This window comes from Falco naumanni, chromosome 6 (assembly GCF_017639655.2).
Source record: "Falco naumanni isolate bFalNau1 chromosome 6, bFalNau1.pat, whole genome shotgun sequence".
Classification (NCBI taxonomy): Eukaryota; Metazoa; Chordata; class Aves; order Falconiformes; family Falconidae; genus Falco; species Falco naumanni.
In genome coordinates, this window is record NC_054059.1 from 89,715,526 (window position 1) to 89,738,906 (window position 23,381).

Below are 23,381 nucleotides of genomic sequence, written 5' to 3' on the forward strand. Positions count from 1 at the left end.
ATATATTCGCGTGTGTATACATGTATGCACATGCATAGAAATATGCATACGTAAACACAAATATATACACAGACACATACACACACATGTGCGCGGGAGCCACTACAAGTCCCGCCATGCCGCGCGGGGGGCGTGTCCGGGGCGAGGCCCCGCCCCTCCTCCCCGCCCCACCCCGGCGGTGGGGTGCGCGAGCGCGAGGCGGCAGAGGCAGAGGGCGGGCGGCGCGCTGAGGCGAGGCGGCGGAGGAGGCGGCGGCGGAGGAGGCGGAGGCCGCGGCTGTGGTGAGGGCGGCGGGGCCGGCGTCGATCGCGTTGTTCGCTCCGGTCGCTTCCCGGGCAGCTGCCGCCGCTGTTTTGGTGCCCGTGGGTCGTAGCGCCGGGGCCCGCGGGGGCGGAGGGAAGCGCTGCGGGGGCTCCTTCCCCACTGGGCCAGCCGCGGCTGCTGCCCGCCGTGGGGCCGTCAGGATAGGGAACGGCGGCCGGGGCCGGTGTCCCTGCCCTCCGCGTCCGGCCTCCCCCCCCCCCGCCTCGGCCGCTTGCGGCTGCCGGCGCGGGGTGCCTCTGCCGCCTGCTCCCTTCCTCCCTGGGGTGAGTATCGCGCCTGTCGCGGCAGCCCCTCCGCGTGCCTGTATCGCGAGGGGGGCCGGGAGCCTGCCCGCTTCTCGGGCTGCTGCCCCCCCTCGCCGCCCTGCGCGCTTTGTGCTGCGCCTCGCCAGGGCTGCCTTTCTGGTGCTGTTCTTAAAACAGTTATTTTTTCTCTGTTGTTTTTTTTTCCCGGGCGTTTGGGGAGCTTGTTACCTTTTTTTTGTTTCGTCCTTTTTTTTTTCTTGTTCTTTTTTTTCCTTCCCACCCACCCGGAGTTGCCGAGCCCCGCTCTGGGGCTGGATGTGCTGGGGAAGCTCTTTGTCATGCCCAGCCGCCTGCCCTCGGGAAAAACAGCGCTTAGAAAAAAAAAAGACAGAAAAAAACCCCAACAAAACTCGTTCAGTATTTGGACTCCCGGGTTCTGTTGAATTCGGGCGGTGGGTTTTTTCGGGCGGCAGTGGTGTTATATTTATTCTTTTAGGGGAAGAAGGAGCCCCATCCCCCCGCGAAAGTCCAGGCTCCATTGATCGCAGCCCCCCGTGCCGGAGCGCTGGCTGGGAGCAGCATGCAGGCGGGGGAAAACAAAACAAAGGGGGATTTTGTTTTGCTGTTGGTAACCTGCAGAACCTTGGTGGGAAAGCTTGCTTCTGTGTTTTTTGTTGTTTTTTTTTTTTCCCCTAGCTCTTTCAAATTTGATGTTGTTTTACTCTGGAAGAATCCAGACTGCCGGTAGGTAAGTTGGTGTCTTTTTTTAATTTTAGTCTTCTTGGGGGGAATCGCAAGTTTTCTTTCCCGTATCCTCAGCCTTGGTTCTTTTGTGAGCAGCCTGCCATCCAGTGCAACTTCAGTCGGGTTTTTTTCTTTTTTCTATCCCCCCCCCCCCCCCCCCCCCGTAGTTAAATAATGCGGTTTCAGGAAGAGCTGATAGCAGGGGGACATTTCTGCTTGTAACAGCCGGGAGAAGATTTTTAAAAGGGAGGAAGAGGAGCAGTTGTGTTTTCAGTTGAATAATTTTTTGTGTCTTGAAGGGGATATTTTAAAGCAATTATTACGTTTTTATACTGAAAGCTTGTTGGGTTTTTTACCCCCCTTTGTTTTTGTTTTAACTAGCCCCTCGAAAACTGCAGCTACTTCACCTCCGCAAAATGCAGCTTCTAGAATACATGCAAGCAAAACGCAGCCTGGCTGTAACGCTTGTGTTTCTACCCTTACCTTTCAAAGGCCACCCATTTGTTTTTGCTGGGACTCCTCTGCCTTGAAAACACACCACATGGCAAGTAAAATTATAAAGCATTTCAGCTAGACAGAGCTGGTGGTTCTGCATCCGAAGGACGATGGGTTTATTTTTTCCATTTTGAACACGCATAGGGGGTGGGGGGAGAGCCGGGGGAAAAAAGGCTGTTTCCGGTTTCTGTTCAGCAGCTTTTCATATTCTGTTTTTTACAAAGAAGCAGCCAGATGACCTGTTGATGATACATCTTCTGTCACTTTCTGGGCGGAAAGGCGCCGGTAGGTTAGTGGAGATGAAAGCTTCAGGCGAACAGGCTCCCCAGATTTTCGTTTGCATGTGTCAGTGTGGCTTTGTAATGTGTTAGGCTGACAATTTTGGAGTGAGTAATGTAGTGCCAAAGTTCAGAGGACTGCACGGGACACTTCTCCCCGGTGCGCCACCCCACCCCCCCCCCCCCCCCCCCCCCCGAAGAAAAAGCCTGGTTTGTAGAAAATTGAGCACTTGTAGTTGGAAGATTAGACCCATAAGTGTCCTAAATCTTTTTGAAGTCGCATGAATGGCCAGACAGGAAGCTTTAGGAATGCATTTGAGTTGTAGGTAGGCAACTACTGGGTACTTAAGCTTAAATGTCTCCTATTTCAAATGAATTAAACCTGTAGGAACACCTACTTTATGCAGACTGTAGTCCTGTGAAGTGTGCCTAGTGAATGTTTCAGTTCTTACTAAACACTGAAATGTGTTTCGCAACGCCACAGATCACCATGCTAGTATTCATCTTGGAAATTAAAGTTTTGAGCAACTGTTCGTATTTCAGTTAAAGCAGAATTTCGTGTAAAGTATGCCTGCCACAACCGTTTTGTATTTTGGTATCAGTACTGGTTTCTGTTAAGAAACTAGGCATGGAAAACAGGATCCTTTCACTTCAGGATTTGTAGTTAGCCGTTGCGTTCATAAATGCAAAATAGAACATCATCTGCTTGGAGCCAGTAGCATTTAAAACTCTTATTCATTTGGAAGGAACTAATTACAAGTATATTTCGATATGAAATGTCTTCTCAGACAGGAACTCTGGAACACAGGAAGGCAGAAAACTTGAAGCTGTTTATAGATGCTAATCCATGCCCTGAGCTAAAAAAGGAAGAATGAGGGTATTTCATGAGAAATCAGTCACCTTTAAGTGCATACTTGCAAGTGAAATTACACAGTTGATTAGGAATTCCTGCAGGATGCCAGTAATTGGAGGTACTTGTTGCTAGCTGGTCACTGTGCGCCTTGCTGGCTAGATCATAAAAGTTTTGACTGTACATCAAGAGGAAAAAGTCCAGCTCTTTTGCTTTCCAGACGTTCGTTCCTTAATCTCCAGATTCACAAGCATCCTGACAAACTGTCAAAGGAAGTGACAGCAAAGCGATGGTGTAGGAAGTAGGTCGAGCGTCGCTAAGTACTGCTGAGAGAGTTTCAGTGGAAAAAAGTAAGCGTGTTTCCATCTGATCTAGTTTCTGTTTCCTTTCAATCTACTGGTTAACAGGATGCACCAGTAAATCTCATATTCCTACTGTAGTACCCCCATTCTACTGAAATTAATACTGCAGCCCTAATTGGGCCCAGTTAGTCTACCTGGATGGAAAGGTTCATGGAGGAGAAGGTAAAATAACAATTTATTTCTGATTCTGTGAGGTGCAAATCGTGTCAGTTGGACAAAGCTGAAGTGACTCTGTGTCTCCCAGGAGGCTGTGGGCAGCTTGTGGGGTGGATTTCCCCTCTCCCTTTGCTGCTGTAGGCTCTCTGGTGGGTGGCTGGGGATGGGCTGGGGCAATAAGGTAGCATCACAGGGCGTTCTTTGTGGCCTTAACATTTTCCGGTGGATGTGGCAATTAATAGTCACAACCAATTGTGTTTCTTGTTTAAAATGTTTGAATTGACATACTGAAAAACCTGCCTTCCAGGTTAAAAAAGATGGAAGATTCTTTGGCGTGCTAGAAATCATCCTTAAACTAAAAATCCACCACCACCACCCAGTCCCCCAAGCTTTCAGTACGCTGTTGCTGCTTTCTGCTAAAAGCAGTAAAAACTACTGACAATAACTTGTTTTGCAGAAGAATTATAGCTTTGCACTATGAATATGTTCTTATATTTATATTGGTTTGAAAAGGAGATCTTGCTTCCAGTAGGAAGAGTTGCTTCCCTGCTTTGCATGGCTTATGGGCTACCTAGGTGAGCTCTGTGCCCTGGACTTCTTTTGCTGATCCATGTCATGTGATCTGGAGCACCAAATGTTGTTAGCTGCTCAAAATGACCTTTCTGGAATAACCCTGTAGTCATGAATTAATGTGAAATAGTTGACTGGAAACTACAGGCTTTACAGGAAAAGTCTGTTGTCCTCTCCTGGCACCCAGTGCTTGAAGGTAGGTGGTCATCCATACCAGTCTTGCTCCAGCAGTGTCTACTGGCTGGCATACTAGGTGTAAATGCTGTCAGGTGGTGTTGCAGGACATGGGCTCAAGCGTGAACTAGTTGGCAGCTGGTTTGATTCAGGCTGAACACAGCACCTGGATGGAGGCATTTGGTTAAGGATTGCTGGTATCTTCTGGTCCCTGCCATGCAGGAGCACGGTTCAGTTTGTGAATAGGTAATAAAAGTTAATCTGCTGACCTTGTTTTTTAATCCATGCTGCTGAAGTCAATCTTAGTGACCTGACTGCCACCCGTGGTACATACTTATATAAATGCTGAATTTTTGGGCTTGAATCTCATGTACTCAAGAGCGGAGTGGACTGAACCTTGCAGTGCATTTCTGGCTGTGGTTTTGGGATTGGGAGTGTCCTATAATTTTACCCTTCTAGTTGAAGTTGTGGCAGTTGTTGGGAGTAGGAGTGATCAAAACCTCTTACTCTGGTCTCGCACTTGTATTCCTGTTGGGAATAGGATTTGTTTGATTCACACTCACATTGCAGTACATTCCTTGTTCACCAGTAGAGTACCTTTGTAGAAGGTTTTGGGTATATGTCATGCTGGCTCAAAACGCTCTTGATGTCTCTTGATGTTAGCTATACAGCTATGTCAACCAGATGTTTTTGTGCGCCAGCCCCATTTGTAGTGGATTAATTGCGTAGTTGTGGTTTTAGAAGGGAGAAAAGCATTCCTTTCGGGAGAAAGTTCTTTAATAGCATAGAGATATTTGGGCTGGAGAGGTGCTGTCTGGCTATATTAGATATTATGGGCATGTATGTATTGGGGGGGGGGGGAGCACCATCTAATTGATGAAAGTTAAAGTCCCAGGTGTAGGCAAGCTTTTGCTGATGGATTGGGTTTGTCAGCCTGTTAGTTTACATATTCAGTATTCAGGGAGGTAAGCATAGCTGTTATGGCAGAAAAGCTTTTGTCACTAAATGCTGCATTTCCATTTGTGGGTCTGTAACATTTGCTATAGTGGCTGAGGCTCTGCCTGGTAGACAAGTCTACAGTGCAGCACAGAAATGAACAGGTAGGAAAAAGCTGATGTTAAAAAGACTTAAACCTGAAGTGATATACAGAATATTTTTTTAAATTACTAGGATAGTTGATAATATGAATAGCTACTAGAGACTGCTGTTTTGTGGGTTGATTGAGCTTCTGAGTGGGATATTATCAAAATATTTTGTAGATGCTTGCAAGATACGGCATCGGGGCAAGTTGGTTGAGTAGGATTCTTTGAAGGATGGTTTATTGGAGCTAGGGCATGAAGAAAGGATAGGGGGAAAAAATCCCAAGCAAGCCCTCCCCTCCAAAACCAGAACAATAATAAAGCACAAACCTTACCTATCCAAAATGGTCTTTAGGTAGATCACCACCAATGTTTTTTTGCTTCCATTGCCAGTTGATTCTTCTGGGTGTACTTAGCTGCTTGTATTTCAAGTATGCAATGTTTCTGCAACTGTATAACCCCTTGGGCTTTATTAAAAATGCTTAAAAATACTCTTTCCTGAGCTAGGATACCTGTTTTCCTTCCTTTGTGGGCATGGTGGGGAGTAGAGAACATATTTGAAGGGACTGCTTTGTTTTATGTTAAGGTGACTGTTAAGAATTGCCATTGGCATCAGTGGAGGTCAAAGCCGGCAAGAGTTTATGGACACATGGCAAGAGCAAACTTAGTAATCTGGCTTCAGCATCTCACCCTGTCCTTCTTGCCTCTTCTGTGCTCCTACTTAATAGTCTGATGTTTTGCCTGAACAGAGTAGCGAGCAACTGGAAAGTAGCAGATGTTGAGTTAGTTTCTCCCTTCCTCCTGCCAGCTTGTCTTCTAGGATCGTAACCCCTTGACCGGGGTCAACAACTTGAATGTTTTAATTGTTCTTTGGGTCAGGGCAGCCAAACTGGCATCTCTGGGTTAGGTCTAGCTTGTAATGTTTCCACCCAGCTGGTCATCTTTGCCCAAGAAGTGATCAGTAACGGCTGGGGCAGCACACAAAGCACCTAGATGGAACTGTGGACTTCAGCTGTGGGAACTAGTGTGCCTGTGTAGCCTGCACATGTGGCCCCCTTAACCATCAAGTCCATTGCGATATGCTGTAAGACAACATTAAACTATTAACAAAATTAGGCTTAGGGGTTTGTGTATTTGTAGCTCCTTTTCTTGTGTTAAGATCGTGCCTCTAACAGTTACAGATCTGCTCCAAAGTGCCCACTTTCCCTGCACTCAGTTCCTCCAGCTTTCAATGGTCAAGCAGTACTAAGCAGTAAAGATTTGATTTTAAAAGTGTACAGACTTGAGTACTTCATCTGTATTTTCTTTGTCCCGAGACAAACTATTCATGTTAAGTGATTAAAGTGGTCCCTGAAGAATTCCTGCTGAGAAATCTCAAGGCTTCTTTTCTCTTAAGTGTTAATATGTATACTGAGATTTTTGTCTGATGCTACCTTGATATCCTTTCCACTTATCTGAAGCAGTTGTAGTTCAGTACAATATTTTTACAAGAACAGATGTCGCCTTAATCATGGTTTAACACAAGGTTCAACTGGGAAGATAAGTAATGGTTCTTTTGTCATGTCATGTAGCTGAACTATTTATTTGGTATGAGGTTAGGGGAAAAAATCCAAAATGCATCACACAGGGAGGCTTACTATAAAGTAATTTGTTTCCTTTTAAAGAACTCGTTGCTCATTTTCCTTCTTTAATGCACCTCTTGGGATAAACTGCTAATTCTAAAAATATGTCAATTCCGCCATTTCCCACTAATACATTTTTTCTTTGTTTGGCTTGGTTTGCTTTTTCCCTAAGCCACTTTAAATACTCCAAGGAATGCTCAACATGGAAGCAAATAAATGCATGTAGGTAAGTGAGTTGCTGTATTTAGATTGCTGCTGTATTTCAAGGCTAGCGGAAGATGACTTTGAACTTCTGATTTACAGTGAGGGTACTTCAACCTGTAGCTAATGTTGTGGGTAGGGTGTCTGCTTCCTCTTGGAGCTGGCTCCTTTCTGCTGGGTGAGCACTCAGTTTTGAATTTAGGAAAGAAAATGTAACATGCTCCTAAGGATGTCAAAATCGGGTAGAAACTGGGAGAGTTCCTCATGCGTAGGAAACCAGGGTTGTTGACTGTTTGCATGTGGGAAACCAGAGTTATGGACTGTTCAGCTCGTATTTGAGATATGCAGATCAAATTTTGATGGTAATTCAGTTTCAGATTTAGGAATGCTGCTTTCAGAACTCAAAAAAATGCTGCATGATGCCCACCAGTGGCATGAGTGCATTGGCTGTCCATGCACAGCTTCCTAGGAAATGTTTTTCCTTAAACTAGGTGTGCTCTGGTATAATCAGTCTCCTGTGCTTGAGTGGTAGGTGGCTCAGTGTCAGCTCTAGGACTCGACCTAGGCTGGAATGGTTGAGATAGATGAGACTGATAAGCTTGGGATGGAGAGGAGGAGGAATATCAGTTGCTGTACACTTGCTAACAATTTGGTATATTCAAGTGATGCACTGTTTTGTCCTTTTTTTTTTAATTTCTTCAACAGAATAAATTAAAGCCACATGTAAAGACTCTATTTTTACCCAGAAAATGTTTGCAGGTTGTTACCACATTGGATATTGGTTCTATTTAGTTGGCATTGTAATGTTAAAATATTTTAAACATTGATAGTGATGATTAGAAGTTGAATAGTTAGAGGGGAGAAGATAATAGTCAAACTGTAAAACAAGTCATTGCATTGTGATAACACCTGACTTTGACACCTGCTATTTGTGTGTGTTAAGGGGATATTTATTTAATATACCTTCACCAAAGAGCTGGGAGAGAGCCAGCTCAAATTCCCTGAAGCTTTTGGGGGCAATCAATAAAAACTGCTTTTTAACAGGAAAAAGATCTAAACTTTATTTTCCCCCCAGTTTTTCAGATGGATAGCGTAGGGAACCAGAAGGCCCAAAAGCAGGCTCTTAAGAGTGTTTTGTTTGTTCTTTTTCTCATGTGATAGGTAATGTTGAGGTAAATTTGTGATGGTAGTGCTGACACCTTAGATAAGGATTGCTTCCTACTCCACTCTGCTGTCCCTGCACCTCTTCTGAGTTAAACCATTAGACGTGGTTTTATATACATATATATATAAACCATAGATATATATATCTGTGCACTTCATACCCTGGGATTAGCAGACCAAGTTTAAGACAAATTATATTGTATGCACATTAGTCTGAAGACAGTTGATCACCCCTTTGTGCTTAGGTGACTTTCATGGCCAAGTCATTTTCTCTTGATTCCTGTGGTAGGTGGATCCATCATACTGGGTCTTCATTCTTTGGTATCTTTGGGGGTTTTTAATAGGGTAATTACCATGCTGCTCATAGTCCGTGCCAATTCATTTGATGCTGTATGTCGTTGATTAGAAATACTCCAGTAGAGCTTTCCCTTTTGGTGCAGCATGAAGTGTTGGTTAAGGTTTCTGTAAACTAGTCAAGGTTGTTGCAGAGGGCTGGAGTGTACCAGTGTACCATGGCAAGGATAGCAGCTGGGTGATTTTCATTTTGTGTTTTTTTTTTTTTTTTTTTTTTAATGAAGTGATGTGTTATTCTGCTGAGGCAGTCAGCCACTTGCTGAAGTTGAGAAACTTGACCATGCAAATAGATAAATGCACGAGTAGTTTTATTTTTTCTCCTTTTATCTTCTTGCACATGTATATTTTTACAGTCAGTACTGTAGCCAGTGTATTAATTTTGTCTGAGGCTTTCTGAGCAACAGATGTGAACAAAAAGTAGGTCCATGTACCTCTCGCTGTGGGCTGAGAAAGACCAGGATGCTGTAGTAAAATGTGGGGGCTAAGCCACTTGTGACTTAGATAAAGCAACTGCTTTTGAATTTCTATGCCAACATGTATAGACTATTTAATTTTTTCCTCATTGAAATCACTATTCATATTTTACTGTTCTGAGACATGCATGGTTAGCAAGGGAAACTCCTACCTCTAGAGGGAAAGTGTTACAAGCATTTTTCCTGCAATGTTTCACTTACTGTAACTTTGGGGAGGAGCTCGTTTAAGTTGGCAACTCTAAACAGGAGCAGAGATAGGAGCCTGATCTAAAAGATGAGGGAAGAGTTAACCTTTACTTTAAAGCAAAGAGGGACCAGTTGCAGGGAGAAGTGAGGAGCTTATTTACCATGTCAGTAATCATGTATAGCAAGCATCTGGTGTCTTTCAGTCTCTTAAGAGTCAGCAATAGCAAGTATTGTAGGCATGCTGCTATTAATGTATAGCTATTAACGAGGAGGATTAACAGTCAGATTTATCTGGCTGTATATACTACATAACCTCAGTCATCAAGAAGTAGTTTTGAAGATCTAGGTAGTGCTTGGCTTATGTGTAGAGTGAGGAAGCATGAGAAGTTTCTTGCTTCATGCTGGGCAGATGTCAAGTGTAGCATCACCTGTGTTTTCTCTTCTCTTTCTCTCCAATTTTCCAAGGCAGGGCTGGAGCTGTGGTTCTTCTGTGCCAGCACCTTACACTGTCCTTAAAGACAGGAGGGGTCTTGAAGGGTGTGGGAGGATGTGGGGAATGATGTGTAAGCCCTCCCACACATAATAGCAGAAAGCCTTACAGAGCTAGAATTGCGCTCCACTCTCCTGTCCAACTGGCAGCTCAGTGTGTGGGAGGTGGTAGGGAGAGGAACCTGTGAGCTGGGATGATGGATGATGTCTCCAAAGCCCCAGATGAGTGTTAGGCTTGTCTTCTACTCCCCCTCCCCCCTTTTTTTTAAAAAAAATTTGTCCTTATTTTAATAAAGATAAGGAACCCACAGGTGTGTTGATGCTTAATTTGATAATGTTTGGAGGCTGCTACAGAAATGTGCATTAGTATTCAGTTACTAATCAAATCTTGCTCTGCTCTGAGGCATGTAAACTAATGAAGTACCAACAAATGTGAAGGTGGGGGAAAAAGCTGATGGTATAGTGTGAGTTCCTCAAGTTCACAGTTCCCATTTCTTCTGCCTCCACTGTCAGATGTGTAGAAGTGTCAGCATGAACAAGAAGCAGGTACAGAGCTTATGTGAGAGACAAGCTGGATGCTGAGGAGGAAAGCACAGTGATGTGGAATGTGGGGAGGTATAACAGCTGTTCGTAACCTTTGTCACAAGTGGAACGGATTATAAAATGACAAATACTGATTCTCTGCCAATTGGCATATACTCAATTCAGTATTGCACAAAGCACACCAATTAGATTTAATACAAATGTTCCCTCAGAAAGATCACCTTGATTTAATTCTTTTTCAGATGCATGGAGTAGAAATGGTCTGAGGCTTTCTGTTTGTTCTTTAAACACTAAGTGCTATATTTCTAGCTCTTGGCAGACATTGTCCACAAGTACTTCATGTTCCATTGGGCTTATGCCAAATCTAATGTACTGTGTGTACTGAAAGCATCAAAACCAGACTTACTTTAATTTTAGATTTTACAGCTACCATTATTGATTTTTCTTAGAGCTGTTCCATTCAGCCTGCTATTGTTTTAACTCCTTTTCCCTGCAGGAATTTGGGGAAGGATCTTGATAGTCTATTTGTGTGGCTAGGGACTGTTTATGTGAGTGAGAGCTGTAGATCAGGCTTGTCTGCAGTGGCCAAACTCTCCATTTATAGAAGCTAAATCAGCACACTGCATTATTTGTGAGCTCCTGTCTTTAATACTGACTGGTATGCTGTGACTAAGGATAGTGTTATAAACAGATTCCATCAACTGACTTTCAAGAAACTTGAATTTTATAAAAACCTGAGACGGGAAAGGACTGATACCATCAGCTAAACATACCAAAAATTGTGAACTTTAGTTTTGCAGTGTTTGTATGCTGTATGACTAGAAGTCTGCCTGTAAGGCCTTGGACTCTGAAGAGACCAAAAAGGCAAGAGATGGGGGAGAGAAACAGCACAAATAGGGGTTACAGTAGGTAAACAAAGAGAGGAAGGAAATAATTGAGGGAGAGAAATAGGGTGTAGTGCAAAACAGCCAACCAGCATCGGCTGGAGCATTCATAACACTACAGTCAGGTCTGCTGTGATCCCTGCCTGACAGCTGTGTTTGCTGGCCTCATATTTTGGCTGTTCATCTTTTATTTTCAACCCTCAGGGCCAAGTAGCTGTGCATAAGCATGGCTTCTGGCCAGGTGGCTCAGAGCCCTCAGAGTGGAGCAGGATTCCCTTCCATTGTGCTGGTGTGGAAGAGCGTGGTACTCTGTGGAGCCTGGGTTTTCCCCCTCCTCTTCTTTTACTCCTGTTAAATGACAAGTCTGGTTTGGTTTCTGCTTTGCAACTGTACCTTCTGGTGGTGTTGCTAGAGTAAAGTTGCTCAGCTCTTCAAAGACATGCATTTAAATGAGGAAGAGAGGTGTCCCTTGATACAGAGAGACATAAAATCCCAAGGAGTTCTACGCTCCTTATTAATAGTCATTATTGTAATTAGGATGTGTGGGAATTCCTAGTTAGCCTTTATTGCAGGCTTAACCATGGCACTTGGTGTTTCTTCTTAGGCCTAACTCTTAAGCTGAAGGTTTTGAGTGTGGTTTTGAATCTAACTTCAGTTGTTCAGTCCTCAGCCATAGTTTATAGATCAGACTTTACTCCGTCTTAAAGATGGTGATTAGTGTTCAGAAGCATTACTTAAGAAACACTATTTCCTGCATCTGTTTTCTCATTCCACCTTAGCACACATGCTGGAGTCTGTTGAGGCCTGTTCAATTTGTGCCGTTTACCTTTGCCGAGCAATGTTAGAAGATGCTTTCCCAGTATGCAACCAAAAGACCAGTTTGGAAGAATTAACAGTAGAGGAGTTTTTGCAGCTGGACCCCAAGATGTGTTAATTTTATTGTAGCAGCTGGTTATGGAAGTAACTTGCATTAATGTTAGCAAACAAAACTGTGCCTCCTTTTTGCCTCACAAAAGTGTTTTGGTAATTTTTATCTTGGTGGTGTTCCTCACCAGAAGAATTGGTGCTACAGCATGCCACAGAACAGAGTAGAGGACTATGGTGCTTGTGTTCCTCTTGTCTCTTGAGTTGTTCCAAGTCCTAGAACCCCAAGCATAGCAAAAACTGTAATAGAAAAATTGTCTTATGAGGAAATGCACAGGGAATTACTAAACTTGATCAAGACAGAATAAAGGGTTGTTACAAGTGTGATTTTGTAACTGAGAATTTGAAATTTTTTTATTGCTGTTAATGTGCTTGTTTTCAAGCTTAATTTTCAAACATCCTTCATATAAGCTTAGTATTAACTTAATATGTACGCTAATAAGATTATTGCTGTACTAAGCTGTCTTTTGCTGATGAATATAGCTTTTGTTACCTAAAGGAACAAAATGAGTTGAATAGAAGAGTGAGTATAAAGAAAACAAAATTAGCTCCGAAGTTCAGAATAGCAGTAGTTTTGTTCCCTTGTTTTTCAAGATTAAACACAGCTTTTAAGTACTGCTTAGGAACAAACTCTTATTTCCTGTCATCTCACTGTTAATTAGTCCATGCATTTAAAAATACATCATTTTGCTCTTTCTGGAAATGAACATGAAGTCCGCTGTATGAAAGGTGGTCCCACCTCACTGTCTCTGTCCTGCGTTCAGATGTATGTGTGGAACCTGGTAAATCCACTGGAGGAACAGATTGGGGCAGGAATCTGGACACCGTGGTGGTGCAGAAGCCTTGTGTCATCTAAATGGAGGGCAGCAGGCAGGGCTGCCCCTTTTGCAGGCCATGGTATCTTATGCTGCCTTAAAATTGCTTAACCACAGAATGTGCTCCTGCTATATGTTAGTGGTAACTGCTAAGTGCAGGCATTCCTGCAAGTCATGAAACTAGGTGCTAAATAATAGTTCTGTGATGCAGTAGTTCTTTGCATGCAAAGCTCATGTCTCTGCACTAATGGCCAGGTTTGTCAATGAACAGAATAATACTACTTGTGTGTGTGAATTGGGGATTGCCTGGTCCAGCTCACCCTACTCAAAGCAGTTTGAAGTTAAAGCCAGCTCCTGCATCCCTTTGTTTTGCATGGTCTCAAATAGCGTACAGCCAGGTTGCCTGCTGACAATACTTGTCTGATGCTTACCTGCAACTGTCAGTCTTCTGTAAATGTAAAACTTAGGCTTATCCAGTATAATTCTGGAACATGTTCTTAAATTTCAGTAACTCTTGATCATGCTGAAACCAACCGATGGGTAACTGGATTCTTTGATTAATTCTGAACAGCTGAGTGTTTGAGTTGCTCTGCACTGGGAATACTGACTGGACACAAGGATATATGCTACGTTCAAAGATGTGTTAAATGCACTTTGAGAAAAGCACAAATATTCCAGTAGACACTGAGCCAACATTGATAAACCTCTACAAAATCATTCCTCAAAGAGGCTGTGAGCAACAGGTGGACTTCCCAGCTGACAGTTCTCAATTGCTGATGCTAGCCTTTTGGTGCTAATGTGGATGGGGCTTAACCATATGGTCTCACTCTGACTTTCTCTCACAGTGTTGAAAAATGTTGTCCTGTCTGCACTAGCAGCTAACTGATCTGAACCCATTGTTGACAGTCACCATCATCAACAGGTCATTTTCCCTCTGCGAGTGTGACTTTTGATTATGTATCGTAAATCGAAGTGGAAGTGCGGTTACAATCTCGTGGTTCTTGGACACGGTGAGTTTACATCTACACAGTTGCTCTAAGAACAGACTTTCCTACTTGCACCTGAACTGCTTCTCTAGATGAAAAATTTGAAGGGAAAGCTCAGTAACAAGGGAACTTAAGAGTTAAAATGGACCTTTTATTTACCTCTAAGATTTTGATTCAGCTTAGTTGCTAGATGTACAAGTGTAGAACAATACAAAATACTCATATTCTCTTCCTGTTACTGTCCATAGTGGTATCTGTTCTTTAAACATTGTCTTTTTTAGTTAAGTGGGGAGAGAATGCTTTAAGTTGTTCATTAGACATCATCTCTCTACAGCAACCACCCCCAGCTTCTATAAAACTGCAAATGATTGTATTAGAGATGCCTCCTCAGCTGTACCACATTGTACTTTCTCATGCCCTAGTGTTGGGTTTCTACTGCAAATTATTCCCAGAAGCTCTGAGCTGATACAGGATTTAGTGCCTGCTGAGGGCTGTGCCTTCTCCCTCCCATCTCCCTGGGCTGCGCACACGCAGCTGCCCTTCCCCAGATCCAGGTTGTACAGCCCTGCACCCTTCTTTGCTCCGGACCTGCTGACCAGAGTTTTTCCATGAGCTGACTTCTCTCACTAACTGGAGAAAAACAAATTCAATCACAGGAGTTTTCTGAGAGGTTCAGGGAGCGTGTCTTTAAGTTTTGTCATTACGCTGACTATATACCCTTCTGATGTGTTAAGCTTAAAGTTCTTGCCTTGCTTTCCCTAGCTTTGTCTGTGTATGTATCTGTGGCTTGTTCTTTTTCCTTAGCCCTCTGGTTTGAGGATGACAGCTCCTGCCTCCTTTTCCTATTGCTTGCACCAAAGCAGTAATGCAGGGTTGTGAGAATATCAGCTGTTCCTTGCTTGAACCAGTTTTCATACCAAGTTAATGCAAGTGGAATTGAAAGTACAACCTCGGGTACAGCGGGTGTAATTAATAGTGAGAAGACTTTTAGCATGTAACTTTGAAAATGTTTACGGTTTTAGTTTGCATCTCAGGGGATTGGAGCAAGTAGGCATGAGATGCTAATCATAATAGTGTTTTTCATGATCAAAGGTATCAGTACTTCAATGGCTGCTATTTTTGTTTCAACTGGCAATGCCCTAAAACTGGTTATGAGCAGTCAGTATTGGTCGTTAACAGCCCAAAACATTTTACATACAGAAAACACCACTTCATTATTGATTTCCTGTGAGTTTGCTGACTTGAATTTATGCTGCATATTTATTTTAGTTTCTGATCAGCTGTATGTTCTGCTGCACCTCTCTACTTTCTGTCAAGTTTCTGTCATGAGTGAATTCTTATTTCAAAATCACTTTGCCATTGCATTTCAAGGTGAAGCTCAACAGATAGTAGAATATGGCTTTAACGGTAGTGTAGCTGTTAGAGATTTGTTTTATCAACTCAAGAGTCTCATCTGTTAGGAGGAAGGTTCTATCAAATGAAATATGGTGGATCAGAGAGGACTTGCTGTGTTCAAGTACTTGTGTATAAGCCAAAATGCTTGCAACAAACTTAGTGGGAGCGTCTTTCCTTAAGAGTTGTGGGATGCCATTGAAGCTGGTGGCTTGAGAAGCTGGAAGGTACCTGGCACTGGAGTGCTTCATCTCTTCAGACAAACAGTACGCAACTTAAATACTGTAACCGACATTGAGCATTGCTTCTGACGGCACTGCAATTATTCTGAAGGTCTGGACCTTATCCAAAATCAGAGCAGTGAGTTAAATTACACGTCCAGCCCAGATTGCTCTAGTACAGTCTTGCCTGTGTAGGCTGATAGTGATCTTGCTTATGCTGGTTAATTCAGTTGCCTTCGATGCAGTTGAATCCTTACTTGCACCTGCATAATTGGGCTCAGGTATCAGGGCTGATGGCGTGACCGGGTAGACGAACAAAAACAGAATTTGGACTTTCTTTTCCTTGCTAAGTATGCTTTTACTTTTTTTTAATGCATGCTATGTGTAGAAACAAAGTTCTGTTGCTCAATACAATTGATCATCTGTTAAACAGATGAGCTACAAACCTCAGTCTTATTTTTGCGAAACACTGTGAAGGCTTAATGTAATAATGAAAAGAGAGAGCGAACTCAGTCTGTTGCTACATTACTGTGCCAGGAAATAATCCTTCCTCCCTGACCAGTCCCCTAGCTGTTCCAGCCATGGTATGATGTAGTTTTATTTTTTTAACAATGGCTTTATTTAGATTATCCTTCTAACTAATGGTTTTGGCATGGTTTGAAAAGACTCTTAAGGAAGAGGATCTTGTTGCAGTATTCCAATCTGGGCTAAACTTACAGGCTGCAAGTATTTTTTTTTTTTATTTAATTAGAGATTCTTCATTTGTGCCACAGTATAAACCATCTTTGGAGCATGTTTGCAAGCAGTTAGCCAAAAGGCTGAAGTTTTGTCAAAGGATGCAGTCTTCTGTAGGCTGGAGCTGTTTTAGATTACTCTGTGCATTTCTGGTTGGGAAGAGATTCCATGTAACAAGAAAGCTTTTCTTACGGTCTTTGATTTCAGTTGGCTGCCACTTCCCTGGGAGTTCCAATTGTAATATTTCAATGCCTCTTTGTGTTAGGTCTTCTGCTATCTTTGCTCAACTTTTGTGTCCTGGACCTCTATTTTTTGCAGGTAAGCAAGACAAATCTTGCTGCTTCAGTGTATACAATTATATAGGGTATTGTTTTGAGGGTGGAGATTGCAGCCTTTCTTTTCCTTCTTATCTGATTTTTACGTTTTAAGTAGACTTCTGTATCAAAAGGTAAGGAGTAAGCACTGTGCTATACATTTGGGAAACACAGATATTTAAAACTGCTAATAAAAAAAATGGTAAGTAACATGTGAGGATGTTGGGACAGAAATCATATTTATTGTGATTGTAATAACCTTTAATTTTGCTGAATGAGGGAAGGTGACCTGGAAAATACAGGTCTAAGATGTTTAAAGAGGCCTAGTAATTCCTAAACTCACACCCCTTAATGTTAGGCTCAGCTGTGTTCTTAAAAGAAGGCCTTAGGACAAGTAAAACACAGTTACTCCCATAGTTGGGACTTTTGCAAATCCCAGCCCAGCAAATACAAGCATGCTTGCTTTTAGTACCAGAAGCAGAAAAAAAATAACTCTACATTGCAAAACTAGGATTTTAACTATGATGGTCACATGTAGGTTTTAAAGTGAACACTTTTTTTAGAAGATAGGCTTTTTGTATTTGCCTGGTTTTATAATTTTTTACTATTTCTGCAATTAAAATGAAGTGCCTCCCTTGTAACAAGGGAAAAGCCTCAGTCAGCTTGGAAGTGGTTACTGAAAGAAAAATGTTTCACATCAGAAACTAATGAAATTATTAATACACTCCATACACTGTCTTGGCTTGCTAATGTTCTATGGTGTTGATAGCATTTCAGAGTTGTTTGGTGCTGCTGACCTCACATCTTTTTGTCCTAGTGGTCATGTTTACAGACAAGCAAAAAGTATTATTAAAGAGCAGCTAGAGGAGGGTGAGTTTGTGATAGTGCTGTGTTTATTTGTATAGTTCAGAGTTTATTTTGGGTGATGTAATTCACTCGCTTCCATCAGTGAAATGCTAAAAGTACAGAATGACTTCAGAGTTCTGAAGAGTACAACAGTGGCTGTGGAGCCAGAGAAAGTCTTCCTTTTATGTTTGGAGAATATATATTGCTTCTGCAGCTGGTGTTGGAGTTGCTGAAGTGAGACTGAGTATGCTTGAAAACTTGTTCTTGAAATTCTAAATAAAATGTTTGCCAGTAAGTTGTATCAAGGCAATACTAATCAATGTATCAATGCTGCTAAAGGTAGCAAGTTGCCTATTGTCTCAGCTGACAAGCCTGACAAACTTGTAGATTTTCTCCTGCTCATCTGACAATTCATAAACTCATTCTGGTGGTTTAATATCAAATTGGCTACAATGATTTTGCTGTATGGTAGTTCTTTATTTAGTATGTCTGCTGCATAGTTTATTACTTGAATGTGCTTCCTTAAATGCTGGGTTTTTTTACTTTGAATTTGAATTGGTCCAGGAGCTTGAATGAGCCTCTGCTGAGGCTGGGTAGTAACTTCTTAATGTGTACCAGCTTGGTTGCCTGTGCCTGTTGGTACCCTCTGCAGCTGTATGGCCTTCTGCTCCACAGATGACTTGAGACATCCTTAAGCAGGAGGGTAACTAATGACAAATGGCAAACTGAATGTGAGGAGAACTACAAACCTTTATGAAGGCGCGTGAATGAGGCACCACTGTGCTTAGTATGAGCAGCTGTTAGTAATTTGAAGAGATGTTCATAAACAATGTCAGTCCTGAGAGGGCTGGTCTACCCCTAAAAACTTGCAAAGATGGCTTCTGAAGAGCCAGATTTCTTGGAATGAATCATTCTGCACGGAAGGGCTGACTAAAAAAGGGCAAGTGAAACAGCTCCTCTGTACCAGATTATTGCTGTTAGCTTTGCTATACTAGAAAAACAGGACTTAAGGTTTCTGTGGTATGCAGAGGTGCACTTCAAGATACCCGTACAGACTACCAATAGATGGTTATCTGGAGTGCACACCGTAGGTTAAAGTGCAGGCTGTTCTCAACCTCTTTCTCAAGATTCAGAAAAGTAGTCTGTGTTATGTTAACCACTCGCTTTGGTTAATAAGTAAGTGCACTGAATGCTGTAAATCAAACAAAATTGATTTCAAAACTGTGTGAAGTACTACTGTGTTTCAGATTGTCTGGTGCTGTTTAAAAATCACTTAGTTGTGGTGCTGTCAAAACTGCAACTCCTTGTGGCTAAATGCTCTTTTCAGTATATTTGCCCAATGGTGTTTCGTGTTTCCTGAATGGAAAAATTTTTCTTTGGGAGAAAATGAATGCTTCTTTGCTGCTTAAAGCCTGCTTCTCGATGCATACAGGTACAAAGTGCAAAGCCAAAGTAATTGCTAGAGGTGAGTTTGCAAGTGTTGAGATACTTTTGCATTTATCTTTGCATGTTGGAGAAATATCTGAAATGGGAACGAAAGGCAGAATTTTCTTTCATGCATATGCTAACGCCCGTCTAGCCCAGTCAGTAACTGCTCAGCTACACTTGGTTTTGAGGATTTTTCAGGTAATTTTGGAATGTGAGCTGGTATGCACAGTGAACCAGAGTCCTAGCCAGGGTACAGCTTTAAGCATGTGTTTTTTCAGAAGAAATTACTGAGCTCTTTTGCTTGAGAACTTTGTGTGGGAAGTAAGTGAACTTGCATTGGATGATGAGAAATACATTGAACTCGTGTCCCCAAACCCCAATTTCAGGAATCGTATCAATTTCTAGGCCAAATCTCGAAGGTTTGTATTCACACAGAATTCTGAGTTTGGTGGATCAAGGAAGAACATAGGGGGGTGTTTTGTCTTCAGGAGCACTTTCCTCACTGGTAACATTACTGAGAGTCAAATTGCTGTCTTGCTAATGTAGTTTCATTAGGGTTAATGATGTGTTCACATTATTGAAAATGTGAGGGCAGTCCATGAAACTAGCAGCTGAACATTATAATGCTGCCTGGCAGTGGGTGCACGCTTTGACTATTGCTGGATCAGTGTTCTGCCACAGTGACAAGTCAGTATCCACACACTCCACTGATTTAAAATTGCTTTTGTCTTCATATGCTAGATTGTTGTCTGATTTAGTGACATACTTTGAGAGGACAAAAAGCAATACAGATTCCAAAGTGCATGGCTGTTTTAAAAAACAAAAATGCTACTATCTTTGTGCAAAAATACCTTTTGGTGTTTTTCCAAACATGATCCACATGCGTGAAAAGTATTTTTCCATCAGTTCTGGTTGCAACTGAAGACTACACTAACTTCAGAGTTGCCACATTCAGCTAGATACTTTCTCTTACTTGAAGGTAACATTTTTCTGTATACATAGCAAATTGAAAACTTGAAACTAGTGACACCTTGAAAACGTTCAACAAGAAGTCAAATGTTGATGATTTCCTTAGCTCTTAATTAAAACTAGGCCATATGGTCAGGCTAAAGTCCCTTGGGTCCCTATGGAAGTAGTACTGCTCCATCTCCATGGCTGAGGTATTCTGTCCTCGGTGCTTTTTTTGGTGAGAATATATTTGGCACAATACTGCCAGATGTCGTATACGACGAGAGCCAAGAGTACTGACCAGCTCTCTCCTTGTACCTGTAAACAACAAACTGGATTCTTGTCTCAACCAAGGAGTAAAATTTAGGGATGGCATCCCTACAACTGAATTCTTACTACTGTTTGGGAGTGACCTTTTTGGTGTTAGGTGCTAGTGCCTGCATAGAGGTGAAGTGCAACTGCCTGTTTATTTTTATAAGCAGCAACCGTCTTATCCAAATTGGATTAGACGTGCAGGAAGTAAAGTATTGGTCCACTCTAGGCATGCTAAATTATACATGGCCCATGGGATTATAAAGGGGGGGGAAAAAAGGTAAATTGAATAGCATGGTTTTCTTTCTCTGAGCAGTAGCAAGCTGGGAGCAGGTAGGTGATGTAACACAAGGAGGTGGAAGAGATACCTGAACTTTGTCCTCCTTGAATTGCTGGCTGTAGAAGGCAATTAACATGGGAACTTAAGTGTGCCAAAAGTTAGTTTTGTGTTTATGTATAAATACAAGCTGTATTAGCATAAAAGCTGGTTCACCTCACTGGGTAAGAGATGGCTTTTCATGTATCTGGAGATATTTGAATATACCTCTATTAGAAACCTATTGTACTTGCGAAGGAATCAATTCTTGTTCTCTTGAGTCATTGCCTGAAGTAACCTTTGTTCTGCAGCTGAGCTCATACAACATGATTTAAAATATTCCTAAAGAAACAGGCATGAATGTCAGAAATAAAGGAAACTGAGGTACCGACCAGCCATTTATGTGTAGGGCTGTAATATATCCTATCGGGCCACTATAAAAACCTGACACTTGGCTTGCAGAGAGTAGGCAGACCTCTGACAGCTATCCAGAGGTATGTAGGTCATACGCTTTTATATGTAAATGCTGGAGGTGGTATGTTTAGAAAGGGCCAGGTTTTGTACCTTATATAAAGACTGTCCAGGAGGAGGAACATAGGAAGATGGTACATTTATTAGCAGCGATTTACAGAATATTCAGGTATGAACTACAGACTTGGGTCATTCACATGCAGAGGTGAGGAGAGCAGTGTGGAGGTTATGCAGCACTTACTTTATTTTACAGGAATTGCAGATGAACTACAGTCAAAATGATGAAAGTCAACAGTGTGGTGAGGAATTTAGGGTAAAGCAGAGGGAAACTATTGGATAAACTTGGCTTTAGTGTTTTACAACCTTTCCAAATGAAAAGGTACTTGCCTTATTTAAGATGCCCATTTGTGTGATGTGGGAGTCTAATAGAAACTGTGTACTGAATAGTTTTTAAACTTTGTCTCTCAAGATTTTCTTTCCCTCCTCACCTAGAGTGTGAGTGTGGGGAGTCAGCCAGTTACAGATTAATTTCTATAACTGAATACTCTTTCTGTCCTGTTTTTGCTAATCTATGTGAAATGTTTTTCGCTACTGAAAGTGATGTAAAGATGTGTTAATACTTCTAGTGACTGTCTTAACTTTCTCTGAGGAAGTCTGTGGTCAAACGATCTAGCTTTATGGGAATGAAAACTTTCAGGTAATGCAGGTTCAGCTAGTTCTGCTAGAAGGTACCCTGAAAGTTTTGCAAGCAGGAAAACTACATCTTGGAAATGAATTCAAATTGGGCTTCCCTTTCTTTATGTAGGGGAAGCCACAATACCTGAAGCTCAATGAATCTGAGTTTTGGTCTTCAAAGAACACAGAACTACAGCTAAAAAGTTCTTTGAGGAAGTGCTTGTGCATAGCCTAGGTTAAGTGAACTTGCAGATACAGTATTTGACTTGCAGAGTTTTCAAGATCCAGAAATGTTCCTGGAGAACTTTAAAAAAGTCACAATAGCTGTTTCCAGGTACCTGAGAAACTCAAGTTTACTCTCTTGGAAAGAAGCCTGGTGCAAGTACATCTGTGTGTTTCTGTCTTACCGGGTGGTTTACATCGGTTTGGCCTTTTGGGAAATTAATGTGTTTTCTTCAGAATGCCTTCCCTATCATCCTTTCAGTCTTAGGTTTTTTAGGAATCCAGCATGTCTGATGCTTCAGGCCATTCTTGAAAGCCAGGTGAAGGACCATCTTAGGAGCAGCTCAGTTCCTAAATGTCTGTCTTGGGTAATGATTGCTGTGAATAAGAGTGCTGTAGTGTCAGTGTTGAACTGCATATTGGGACACATTTGTTTTGTGAAGCTGTTGTAAAATACAGGGTATGCTGTGGGTCTCACCCTTTCAAGTGTTTAATCAGCCCAAACAATCTTTGGTGTGGCTACAGCAAGCTCACTGCAGTAATTTTTGCCAATTGTTTTATTTTAAGCAAATGTTGAATCAAACAGTCATAGGAAGGCTGTGAACAAATGCGAAGCTCCAGACTGGTCTGCAGGACTGCTTGTCGGCTGCAGTTGTCCAGTGTTCAGACCGCCTTTCCTGTCTCCTGAGGGAATGCGTGTCTTGACAGGCCATTTCATACATAAAGCTTCCAGTCTGCTGCAGTAATAGCTTGATATCTGGGAAGCCAACTCCTGCTTTGAGCAGGCGGTTGGACTAAATGACCTCCTGAATTATCCTCTGATTCTGTGAAGCCCCTTATGAAGAAAGGAGTTGGCTCAGCCTCTTGGAAACGTGTTAAGCATGTAAGTCAGCAGCCCTGCTGTCCTGTAGGTTATTTCTTTATTCCTGCCTGAGGTTCCTTCAACTCATAGTAAGGTTAATGGTGAAATATGTTCTCAGTCCAAGGATCAGAAATCTTGCATGCACTTTTCATGACGGGATCTCTCCCCTAGGAGGCTGAAAATAGTTGGTACAGTGCTAAAAACCATGTGTGCCTACTAAACCAGAGATTAAACTAGAGACAGAGGGCCTGGGTTTTTTCAGTTTGGCTTTTTTCAGTCTGTAGGGTGGGATATGCATTGATGGTAACATGCTGTCCTTGAGTAGAAGGGCCTCCCTGGTGTACCTGAGGAGCAGGCACACAAAGATCTAAGGGTGGAATAAGACTTTGTAAGAAATGCTCATTAGGTTTGATGGCAAAGTATGACTCGTTGTGGGAAATGCCTCTCTGCAGCATGGTGATTTGTTGCCTGTCTGTAACTAGGCTACTACAGCTTCAGTGACGAATTGCTCCACAGTTGCCTAAGGATCACCATGGTTGTTGGATGACAGACATTTTAGACTTGGCAAATCCCTTTGAAGGAGAATTTGCTGTCCCTTAAGAGCTTGAGATTCTACTTAGATCTTTTTGTCAGCTGTCCTGCAAATCTAATTAGCCTCTCCTACCCCTTCCAGAAGTGGTCAATGTGGAAGAGTTCATAAAGTACCATCTACCCTTCATGT

General features: G+C 42.2%; 1 protein-coding gene across 6 annotated transcripts in view; it reads left to right on the plus strand.

The window, feature by feature from the left end:
• Positions 1-224: 224 nt before the first annotated feature.
• PELI1 (pellino E3 ubiquitin protein ligase 1) overlaps positions 225-23,381 on the plus strand; it is a 47,057-nt gene continuing 23,900 nt past the window's right edge. Inside the window, exons 1-2 of one of the 6 annotated variants that reach the window (XM_040597965.1) lie at positions 225-587; positions 1,266-1,317. Coding sequence is in view for 3 of the 6 variants with exons in the window: in XM_040597962.1 (XP_040453896.1) it covers positions 13,888-13,942 (55 nt within the window). In the remaining 3 variants the exon portion in view is untranslated. The other 5 variants (XM_040597967.1, XM_040597962.1, XM_040597963.1 and 2 more) reach the window with 5 other exon arrangements.